This window comes from Dendrobium catenatum, unplaced genomic scaffold (genome assembly GCF_001605985.2).
Source record: "Dendrobium catenatum unplaced genomic scaffold, ASM160598v2 fragScaff_scaffold_1271, whole genome shotgun sequence".
In the NCBI taxonomy this organism is placed as follows: domain Eukaryota; kingdom Viridiplantae; phylum Streptophyta; class Magnoliopsida; order Asparagales; family Orchidaceae; genus Dendrobium; species Dendrobium catenatum.
The window spans coordinates 162,915-174,774 of NW_021319733.1; the positions used below are offsets into that span (position 1 = coordinate 162,915).

The 11,860-nt window shown below is 36.7% G+C and overlaps 1 protein-coding gene across 1 annotated transcript; it reads left to right on the forward strand.

Annotated features, from left to right (window-relative positions):
• Nucleotides 1-1,029: 1,029 nt before the first annotated feature.
• Nucleotides 1,030-7,383, forward strand: LOC110100876 (ribonucleases P/MRP protein subunit POP1). Its single transcript, XM_020828585.2, has 11 exons — nt 1,030-1,307; nt 1,462-2,029; nt 2,681-2,777; nt 3,803-3,910; nt 4,006-4,230; nt 4,444-4,562; nt 4,646-5,182; nt 5,289-5,397; nt 5,576-6,060; nt 6,231-6,395; nt 6,954-7,383. Exons 2-11 carry the CDS (start codon nt 1,524-1,526, stop codon nt 7,144-7,146), a joined length of 2,544 nt encoding a protein of 847 aa, XP_020684244.1. The 5' UTR covers nt 1,030-1,307; nt 1,462-1,523; the 3' UTR covers nt 7,147-7,383.
• The last annotated feature ends 4,477 nt before the right edge of the window (nt 7,384-11,860 follow it).

Genomic DNA, 11,860 nt, shown 5'->3' on the forward strand with positions numbered 1-11,860 from the left:
ATAAAGGTGCTAGATGCATGATTTTCTGTATTGATTATATATTTTCAATAGTGGCATTTTACTTTGAACTGACACCTAGCACCTTTAAAATCATGCACTCTAACATCTTTACAAATTGAAAGGAAATACATTTTGAATAAAATTGTTATAAATCCTGCAATCAATAAGCCTTAGGGGTCATTTAGATGCACCAAGGATTTAATTTACATAGGATTTCATAAATCGCCTAAATCCGGATTTACTGAATTCTAGTTCTGTTAAATCTTGAAAACTATTGGTAACATTCAGGGCCTGTTTGGCAACAAGTGGGATTTAACTTTAGTGGGATTTAGTATATCCTGTAAATCCGAATATAGTAAATCTGAAATGTATTAAATACTGAAAACTGTTTGGTATGCCAAATGTTAAATACTGAGAAACTGTTTGATAACATATTTCAGGATTTATAGTAGTTAGGAATTTAAATCTGAAAAAGATAATTATAACTTAAAAATAATTTTATAAAAAAAAAATAATGTGTTATAAATTTAATAATATGTTAAGTACAAATTACTCATTAATTATTATTTACACAATTAATTATATATTTAATAATAGATATATTAAGTATATTAATTAATCTAATTATATTAATATTTAATTACTAATTATACAATTAAGTTAAATTAGATAATTAATTTATGCACTAATTATACAATTAATTATTTAATTAATTTGAATTTTATGGATGATTAAAGTATAACTATATATTAAATAAAATTCATCAAAGTTTGGTTAATATTAGTTAATATTCTAATATTAATTAATTATTTAATTTTTATTTATGATGTTATATAGTAATAATTTCTATTTAAATATATATTTAATCCTACTAATTATTTTGAAATAACAAAGTATTTAACTAATAATTCTATTAAAAATTTAATTAATATATAAGTATTATTTAATTAATTTTACTTAATTATTAATATTTTTAGATTATATTAATTAAGTTTAATTAATAATAGCTTTCCCGCGTCTAGGGTTTGCTTTTCCCTCTGTATTTCGTCGTTGCTGTTCGGTTTCATTCCTTGTGTAGATTTTTGCACTAGTCCGTTCTTCGGCTCCTTCGGGGCTGTTCGATTTCGCTACTTCGACGGCATTCCCTTCCTGTTGGATCCGAAGTTACGACATTTTGATCGGAAGCAACGACGGGAGCTCGCTCGCTGTGGAGGCAACTTTCTCCCTTTCGCGCGCTTCTTCTGCCAAATCCCGTAAATCCGCCGAACCGAAGGATTAGGTAAATCTGGGATTTACCGAGAAAAGAGGTATTTTTCAGTCAACTGCTTCCATTTACCGTGAGTTTTGATTTTGCATTTTAAGCCGTTTGGCGGGATTTAGCTCAAATCGGCCTCAAATCCGGACTAAATTCTGCATCCAAACAGTCCCTAAACCCTAAATCATTTGATATATTAATGGCAGGCATCCACCGTGATTTCCACCTAAAAACAGCATTGGCGCAGGGTTTATTTGGGTTCATCCCGATGGTGCTTCCGACATCCTATAATGATAAAAAACCCTCGCAGACCTCACTCTACTCAAGTGAGCGTTCTCCCCCTCCACCCAGACTCTTACTCATCAACAAGTTCGCTGAATCCCGAGCATGGGAGCTTGAATCCCTCCACAACATTGTCTCCAATCGCCTAAATCATGACTTTTGCATGCGGCGTGATAAAAGGCGGCGAACCACTGGCTTCCGGAGTGGGAAGAATCGTCGGAGGAAGAGACCACGCGTGATTGATGGTGCTGTTGCCGCATCGGGCTATGATGGAATGGAGGAAGGGGGTTTGGATGAAAAGGAAGCGTCTCAGAAGAAGAGCAAACCCTCACGAAGAGTTAGACGACGGCTAGAGTTGCGGAGGAATATGACATTTGGGTTTTCTGTGTCCGAGGATGGGACAAAGAGGCTCCGAACTCATCTCTGGTTAGCCAAACGGTTCTCGATGGTAAAACTTTGGGGATTCTATCTTCCCCTTGGGCTGCAAGGCAGGTATACAAATTCTTCTTTTTGGGTTGATATGGTTTAATATAATTAAAAATTTATTTTGGGTTATCTACTGTTATGAAAAGAATAATTTGCTTTTATCATTATCACCTAACCTATTAAAATGACAAATTAATAATTCCATTGTAGCCACCTAGCATGTAATACCGTAAGATTTAATTGATATCCTGTATTGTTTTAGTTTTTTTTAATACTCTATTTTACTTTATTGAACTAGATTGACAATTGCATGCATAGAAATAAATCATAATTACCAAGTGTGGCAGAAATGATAATATTAAGATGGACATGCAAAAACTAGGGTAAGGTAACAAAATGAACATATTGGAGAGATTTATGCGGTAACACGTATGGAGGACAATGTTGAGCACGTGCAACAGAGAACAAATGGTTCACCACTAAGACAAAGGTGTAAAATTAATGTGAAAAGCTTAGGAAAAGAAAAGGATAAATGAAAAGAAACTTTGCTAGAAGTTATAAAAAAGAATTCCATATAGTACTTTATACATTCGCATCACATGGCAAGGACCTGGTGGTTTTCTCTTTATTTATATTTGCGGCTTAAATTGCTTATTAGTTTGATTATATAGCTTAGATTCGTTCTTTTTGGTCAACAAGATTGCTATCATTTTATAGGGGTAGGGGCTCAAGAGCTATCTTGAAGAGGTTGAAATCCGGAGCACTTATACATGATGCTAGTTACAGCCACCCTGTCCAATTGGAGGGTCCAGAGGTTTGCATTCCGTTTTTATTTTGTCTATAATTTTTGTTTGAATTTATTCATTGACTTGTTTGTTTCATTTATATTGTTTTGCTGTAATTGTTTCTCTAAAGAAATGTTCCAATGTTCCTTAAAGTAAAATGTTTATATTGTCATCATTGTTCTCTCCTTTATACCAACCAAACAGAAAAAAAGAACTCAATATTCTTTAAATCATAGTAAAGAGCTTATTTTGAACCAAATCATGTTGAAGCCCTGTGCATTATCCAAAAGCTGTGGTAGTGGTGGTTGGGGGGAGGGGATTAAAGTTGGTATTTATTTGGAATTTTGTACTTTGCTTTTCAAGCACAATGCTCTCTAAGTTCGTTTTGCAACCTTTTTTTATAGTTGAGTTGCCATTGAAATGCCTTCGGATTGATTTCCTTAGTTTTCTTATTGCTGTGTGGTCTCCTTGATTTGATTTTATTATTTTTTAATTTATTGTATTATTTATATGTTTTTTTTAGATTTTTGAATTCTATTTATTGAGTTTAATATTTCTATGTAATGGTAAGCTTGTATCTAGTGATTTGTTTTGGAAATATATATGCTTATTATGATTTGAGATTTTCTCTTTTCTTATGTGCTCATAGTTATTTTTTATTTTATAACTCCCACGCCCATACTATTTTTTAAAACTTGTCCAATGGGGATGATGCTTAACTGAGAAGTCTTAATTTCTATTTAATGCACCAGACAATTATTTTAATGCTTAGATTTCATATTTCATTTTATCCTGCTTAAGAGGGCTTAATAGTTTTCCTTAATATTTTAAGGCAAATCCCTTAGTTGCCCCTTTGGACTATGTGCTTAAAAGCAATAGAGAAACCTTATACTTTTCTTTGCGTGTTGTGCATTGAAAAATACTAGTCAAACCCGCTATTATATTCAAAATGTATTTCCTTGCAAATTTTAAATGTGCTAGACTGCATGATTTTCTGTATTGATATCTTTTCAAGAATGCCCTTTTACATTGAATTGACAAAAAAATTCTTCAGGAATCTATCTTGGATATTATGAGGATGGTCTTGCGACCATTTCCTTCGGATTTTTCAGACCAAATGTCCAAGCCCATATTTTATGGAGCTTGCTATGCTAACTCAATGGTATGTCTCATTTTTGTAATCTTTCAGTGCTTGTAGATAATGGAAGATCAGATGCACACATTTAAATTATTAAATTAAATTATTACCCTTTATAGCTTTACCATGTTAGATCTCCGCTTCCCAAGTTTATTTCTCCAGTTATTTACATGTGGCTGCCACTGAAAAGAGATGAGAATTACATGGATTCTGAACAACTATTCGATCGAAGTAGCTCTAGTAAATCTGAATGTAGTACTTCACCGCGGCAATTGTGGATATGGTTACATCCTGCTGCTTACAATGAAGGATTTGATGCATTGAGATGTGCTTGTCAGAAACAGGTACCAACACTTCCCTCTTTTTTTGCTAAAAGATGATTTATAATTGTAATATTAATCATTCAATAACATTAAAGAAGAGAATGAAATGTTTTTAATGTGTATCTTATGCTCGTACTTTTTTGTTTGTAATTTTAAACTTGATAATACTGTTTTTGACTCATGAAATTTGTTGAATGCTCTACATTGGAATTCCTTTTGATCTTCTTCGAACAGATGAATGAGACTGGTACCTCTATTCATTGCCTTTCTATGGAGGGGCATATTGCAAGATTAGAAGTCATTGGAGCCAAGTCTCTAAAGATTCTCCAAAAAATGCTGATTCCTATGCCAGAGTAAGAAAAGATTTACGAAGTCCTTCGAATAATTCAATACCCTTTTTATTCTCATTATTGCAAACATTTTGATAAATTGTCAGGTGTCGCAAAATTGGTAGCCAATCTCAATTGAGTTCCTCTTCTTTGAGAGCGTGCTCAAATTCACAATTACATAGTAGTTTCGTTCTTGAACACGCTGGTCACCTTCCATCTCGTGCTATTTTTTCACTAGAAGTTCAAGATCCACGAGATTTACCTATGAAAGAAGTTAAATGTTTTCCTACAACTGCCAGTTTTGCTAGTTGTCCACAACATCAAGGTCTTGTTACTGATTCCACTGCCAAGTTCTCCAATGAATTAACCAGGAATAAGGACTTGTTGCTTTCATTCTGGTCAAAACCTGAAGCAAATGGAGTTTTTCCTTCTGATTGTAGACAATTATGGGATTCTTATATAAATTTGAAACCTCCGTTGCCAGAAAATGTTATCTGCAGGGAGAGGCATTGTAAGCGCTTAAAACATTTCTATCTGGATCCTGATCTTGTTGAAGAGCCATGTTACGAAGCAAGAGATCGTTATGATCGGTCCTGCCCCATTATACTCTTAAAGCATGCAGACCATGAATCGTTTAATTCTGGGTTAGGAATGATGCATATTGTTATGTTACTGTCTTTGGCTTTTTATTACTGGTAATGATTGTTTACTCTAAGAAAATCATAAACTGATTTCAACTTTTGCCCGCAGATGGTCTATAATTCTTCCTTTAAGTTGGGTAAAACCTTTTTGGATGTCTCTTATCTTAAATAAAGCTCATGCAATTGGATTAAGAGAAAAGCGGTGGATAGCTTGCAATGTAAGTTCCATGAAATCAAACTTCGTAGAGCTTTTTATTCTAGGCTTTAACAGTATAGAGTTCATTATCATGATGATAAAATTTTGTTTTAGATTCTTTTTGGCTCAAGTAAATTATATCTCATCTTCAGAATTTATTTGAGTATCTTGCTTGTGAGATTTATAGTTTCTTTTTGCAGGGTGGATTACCTTCATTCCCATATGATTTCCCTGATTCTAGTGCATACTCATCACTCATGACTGCTGAAGTTACAAAAGCTGATGAAGCCGTTAAGCTTCGACCTCCTGCTTTGAGACCTATTTGTGTTCCCATAGCCCCCCAATGGCATTGTGTAGCCCGTACTCTCTGTAAAAGTTTTTATACCAATGAGCCATGCTATGCTAGTAGAGAAACAACTTATGTCACATCGTTTAACATGCATTCTCAAGATGAGAAGCAATCCCCTTATGAGCAATCTAGGAAGTATTTTGATGTTTCAATTTTAAGAACATCAAATGATTTAAATTATATATTGGAAAAAACTAGTGGTGAAGGATATTTGGACCAAGGTGGAGGGCCTTTATTTGTGAGAGTTCTGATTCATGCTTTCAAGGAAGGTTTTTTTGACGAAGGAGCTGTTGTCTGTGCCCCTGAACTTGCAGATCTCTCATCATGGATGGATAGGTCATCTAAACACTTTATCTTATTTGTTTTGTAAATATTTTGATTTTTTATATTTTTGGTAAAGTTCAGGGAACAATTAAGATTTGTTATTTCTGTTTCTATATGTTTCACCTGGCAAAACATCAGGCTTTTCCCTTGTTGTATTATGAGAGTTTCTTTTGAAATCATAGGTCGGAAGAACATACACCACCACAGATGCCACAGTCCTTCATCAAATCTTATTTCACAAGGCAAGATTCTTATAGTTGGGAGCTACATGTGCCACAGGATAGCTCATCACTCAAGTGGTACAGGTGGCCGATTGGCTTTATCACTACTGGCTTTGTTCGAGGAAGGTTTGCACCCTTTTGAACTCCATGCTCTTTAATTATTCTGTTGTCTTCATCATTTGTGGTGAAATATATTCTCATCATAAGAGTTTCATGATGAGAAAGGGAGAGTGAGTGAGAGAGGATGAAAAAGCAAGCTGCAATAAATTCCACAAATTATAGTTTTTTTCTTAGGGCTTTTTTGTTTGCATGTTGTTAGAAATTAACATTATTATTGAACTATAGAAATTCCCTCTAAACCCTCTCAAATGTATTAATGATTTCAGCTTCACCTAAAAAATGTGCGAAGTAAACTAATCATTTTTTTAATAATATTTTCTACTTATATGCAATCAAATGACTCTTTTTATATTATTTTTCACTTGAACTGTAAAATATTACTGTTTAAGTTGGTTCTTGTAACTAGAATCATTACTTTCATATTCTTGAGCGGAACTTCTCAGAAATTGGGACTTGTAAAGAAATTTTACTATTATAAATCTTATTACTTGAAAACTTTGTAGTGATAAATATAATAGTCAGTCCGCTATCTGCTACTCATCTATTATGTATTCTGATCAACAGTAGAAAACCTGTTGCGGTTGCATTCTGTGAAGCAAGAATCCTTAAAATGCTGAAAGAGCAGCAAGGAACAATGATGGATTTAACAGGACCAGAGATTTTAGTGCTGGTCAGAAACTTGAAATCAAGTACTTATCGGCAGGCGGTTGCCACAATTTTCCTTGATCTGGAAGATGAGGATCTGGGCTTCATGTAAGGAATGAAGAATCTTGAACTCTTGTACCATCTCAGCAAAAAATGTTGGTGAACTTTCTCCGAGCATTTAGTGATGCAGTGAGATTTAGAATTAGGATTTCATATTTATTTTATTATGTTTGTATTCATTTGTATTTTCTGTCTATATTTTTGATAAAATAAGGATTTACATGTGCACCTATTTGTTAGGTTATTTTTTAATTTCTCTTACTTTATAAAATGGATCATAAGTTGATAATTGAGGATTACTTTTGAGCTCCTCTATACATCTGGACAAGTCATCTGCCGCCTTGTTCTCCACTCATGGCCTGTACTGAATCTCAAAATTATATCCTAGCAGCTTGGACAACCACATCTAATGCTCCTCTGTCTCCATTCGTTGTTCTAGCAGGTATTTCAAGCTCCGCTGATCTGTCTTGACAATGAAATGCCTCCCAAGTAGGTAAAGCCGCCACTTTTGGATGGCTAAAACGATGACCATTAATTATCTCTCATAGATTGATTTCAGCTTGGCTCTAGCAGTTAACACCTGGTTGAAATAGGCAATGGGCCTATGACTCTGCATAAGCACTGCACCCAACCAGTATCCAGATACATCTGTCTCCACTATGAAGATCTGAGTGAAATATGGCAAAGTTAGGACCGGTATCGTAGGCATAGCCTGCTTTAAGTTCTCAAATGTTGATGTGGTTGCCTCCCCCCATAGAAAATCATCCTTCAACTACTCAGTGAGTGGTCATGCTATGGTGCTGGATTCCGTTACAAATCTTATGTAGTAACTTGTCAGTTCTAGGAATCCCCTCAGCTTCTTCAGATTTTTAGGCACTGGCCATTTCAACATTTGTGAGGCTAAAAAGTATCACCAGGAACTCATAGTGTCCCTCATGAGTTCTAAAGGCAGTCTTGAGCACATCCTCCTTCATTCGGATCTGATGGTATCCTGATTTCAAATCTATCTTGTTGAAGATCACTGTTCCACTCAATTTATCTAACAACTCGTCAATAACTGGTATAGGAAACTTGTCAGGTACAATTTCCTTGTTGAACGTCATGTAGTCCACACATAATTGCCAGTTGCCGTCTTTCTTCTTCACTAATAGAACTGGACTAGAGAAGGGACTGACGCTGGGTCTGATGATTCTTGCCTCCAGCATCTCTAATCAAATTTTCAATTTCATCTTTCTAAAACTGAGGGTAGCGATAAGACCATACGCTCATGGGTGACACACCTTCCTTCAAAATGATTGCATGCTCCTGCTCCCTCTGCGGTGGCAATCTCTGAGGTGGTTTAAACACCTCTTGGAATTGCTGAATCGGTGGCTATATGGAGAGGGTTATGTCCCCACTCTCTCACACTCTAGCTCCCTCTAAACTGTGCAACTCCACTAAATATCCTCCACCCGCCAACTGTATATCTCTCACCATAGTTTTAAGAGAAGCCATGAATTTGGATAGCCCTGCATCTCCCTTAATCACCATCTTCCTTCCATCTACCATCAACTCCATCTTGAGTGAGCCCCCAATTCACCTTGGTGTCTCCCAAAGTATGCAGCCATTTCATCCCTAGGATGACATATGTACTCCCTAACCCCAATGGAAGAAAATCTTCCCTCACCTGAATCCCCTTGATAGTTAGTAGCACTCCTATGCAGATCCCCTGACCTTTCTCCACCTTTCCCATACCCATCATCAACCCGTAACAACCACTATTCATCAATATTACTCCCAATTGGTCGACGACCTGAGTGGAAATGAGTAGCCCACTATCAATTAACACCATCATCTCCTTGTTCTCTAACTCCCACTTCACCTTCATGGTATGATTTGTAGTGAATCCTACCACCGAGTTCAGTGAAACCTCGGCCAGATCCAAATGTAGCTTCTCATCCATCTCCTCCTCACCTCCCTCCTCAGTTTCCTCGTCATCACAGATGGTGAGAACCTGAAGAGTTCGGTTCTTGCACCGATGCCCTGACATATACTTCTCATTGCACTTGAAGCACAACCCCTTAGCCCTCTTCTCCTGCATCTCTTTCTTTGTCAGCCGCTTGAAATTTCCTCCACTCCCTCCTGTCTTCTCCCTGGCGGCCTCTCGACTTCCTCTTGTTGCTGGACCTTTAGGTTCTAGATGGGTGATCGTTATCCTGTAAGTGCTCCCTGTGCTGTTACTTTTGGCTTCTCTCTCCAGATTTATCTTTTTTTCAACTAACTGTGCCAACTTCATGGCCTCCCCAAAGTCACGAGGCATCAGAACTTTCACTGCTGCTCGGATATCTGCCTTTATCCCCTTCATGAAGTTCCCCTCCAATAGAATATCTGATAATCGCTCCACCCTATTGGCCAGGTGCTCAAACTGCTCCCGATAGACTGCTACTGATCCCTCCTGTGTCAGAGCAAAGAGCTTCTCATAGAAATCTCCTTGATCGGTTTGGAAACATTCTATTATGCATTCCTTGAATTCTCTCCAGTTCCTGATAGGTCTCATCTGGTCTCTCCACTGGTACCATGACAGAGCCTTCCCTTCCAAGCACAAGCCTGCTGCTGTCAGCTTCTCCTCCTCCGTCAGCCCATTGACGGCGAAGTACCTCTCCTCCTTATAAATCCACTCATAAGCATCATCCCCTTCAAATATGAGCATCTTCAGCTTCCTCACATTCTGATGTCCACCATTTCCCTTTTATTCTTCCACAGCTTCCCCTCTCCCAAGTGCTCGACCCTCCCCACGTCTCCCAGTCTTCCCTTGTCCTGCCATAGCCCAAACCCCCTTTGAATTTCCCCGTCTTTCTTCAAAATCAGCACCTCGACGGCCATAGTATCCCTCATGGTGTTCCCCATATCCACCTCCTCTTTCTTCCCTCTGGACATGTTCCAGATGGGGTCTTCTTCTTTCTCCTTCCATGATTTCAACATCATCTTCCTCCCGACGGATTTTAGAATTCGTGCTTTTCTCTTCCATCCCTTTTGCCACGAAAGCCGCCATTTAGTTGTGGATTTTCAACTTTTTCTTCATCATGTCCCGAAGATCGGCTACTTGTCCTTCCATGGAGAAAATCCTTTCCTCCACCGTTGTCTTGATTTGATTCATCTCCCTCTCAAGCCTTTCTTCAAGCGCATCTACTTTCTTGGCCGTCATCTCGATCCAGATTTTTGTAGATCCAAAAATTCTGGATTTGGATTACAAAAACAACAACTTTCTCCTTTCACGGCCAAAAATCACCCGCAGGAATTCGCTCAAATCAGCCCACGAACTGTTCCAAGACTTGCTTTGATACCAATTTGATAGAAAATACTTAAGTTCGCAAGTAACCCTAAGGGTAATACTTGAGTTCACAAGCAAACCTATCTACAATTGGTGAAAAACAGCGAGAATAATGCGAAATCTCGATGAAAACAGTCCAGAACTATATATTGCAGTAGGAAAATCATAGCCAAACAATAAGGAAAACAAGATACAATAGATCCTAAATTCCAGATGAGGATCGTCTCTCCTAAATCTCTAGACAAGAGAGTCTAGAGCCCAAGTCGCCAAAAAACTCTAATTGAGAACAAATCAAAACATAATCCTTCACTAAACATCTCTTGCTCTTAATACAAACATTTTCCTAATCTAATCTCCCTCCCAAGACCTAGCCACCCCCTCCTTTTGAATTTGAAATCCTTAGGCAAGTTGTGCCCACCATGTGGGTGGGCAAGAGCAAGGGAGGCGGGCATGTTCTGCCTCAGGTCGGCTGGGCCGGTTCAGGGTGAACCTGCCTAACATAGTGCTCACAAGAAAGGATACATTTCATGTCTCGAAGGTCACACCCTATTTATAGAAAGATCCAAGAAAAGTAAAATAATTGTCTTAATTGTTTCTGTGAATGATGTGAAGAAATGAGAAGATTAAACGGACAACTGTCCAAAGAATTTAAGGGAAAGAATTTGGTAAGGATGAAATACTTGGGATAGAAGCTGTCTTGGAGAAGAAAAGAGAAAGTCATTTGTTTTTTGATCAAGTGTTGAAGTTGAATTACCTGCAATAATTTAAGGAATCTTTGAAGTATAATTGATTAAAATCATTCAAAATGATTTAGGAATAAAATGAGTACTGTATGTAAAATTATGTTAAGATAACATATCATCTATTAACATTACGCAGAAACCTGTCCAACATGAGTGAACAAAATACATTGAAATGGATCTTCACTTCATCAAAGAAAAAAATAGACAGTTGATTGATGTGTATCCCATATATTCAAATACAAACAACTTTCTTACATTCAAACTAAAGTACTTCCTAGTTTTGCATTCTAGAATATTAGTTCAAAATTAGGCTTGAAAAATATCTACTCTAATTTGAGGAATTTGGCAGGCTCATAGATGGATCTTGTAGTAGGATAACTAGCGATGGATGTTCAATTATGATTCTAATTCAAGAATTTTTTCCTGCAAGATACAGTAATTCCCCTCCATAGTCCTATAGTTTTACGTATAGAATTCTTGTTAATACATTATATAATATGTCCTAATGAAATTGTGTAGTAATTAATTATTTAGCATAGCATGTAATCTTGTTCTGTAAATAAGGCTGCGAGGCTCTCAATGCCATGCACAAGAATTCAAACCATATTTCTTTCTTTGCTTTCAAACCTCATGTGTGTGTGTATATATATATATGTGTGTGTGTGTGTGTGTTTTAGTTGCTTTATTAATCAAAAATTTTTGTCTCTTATCTT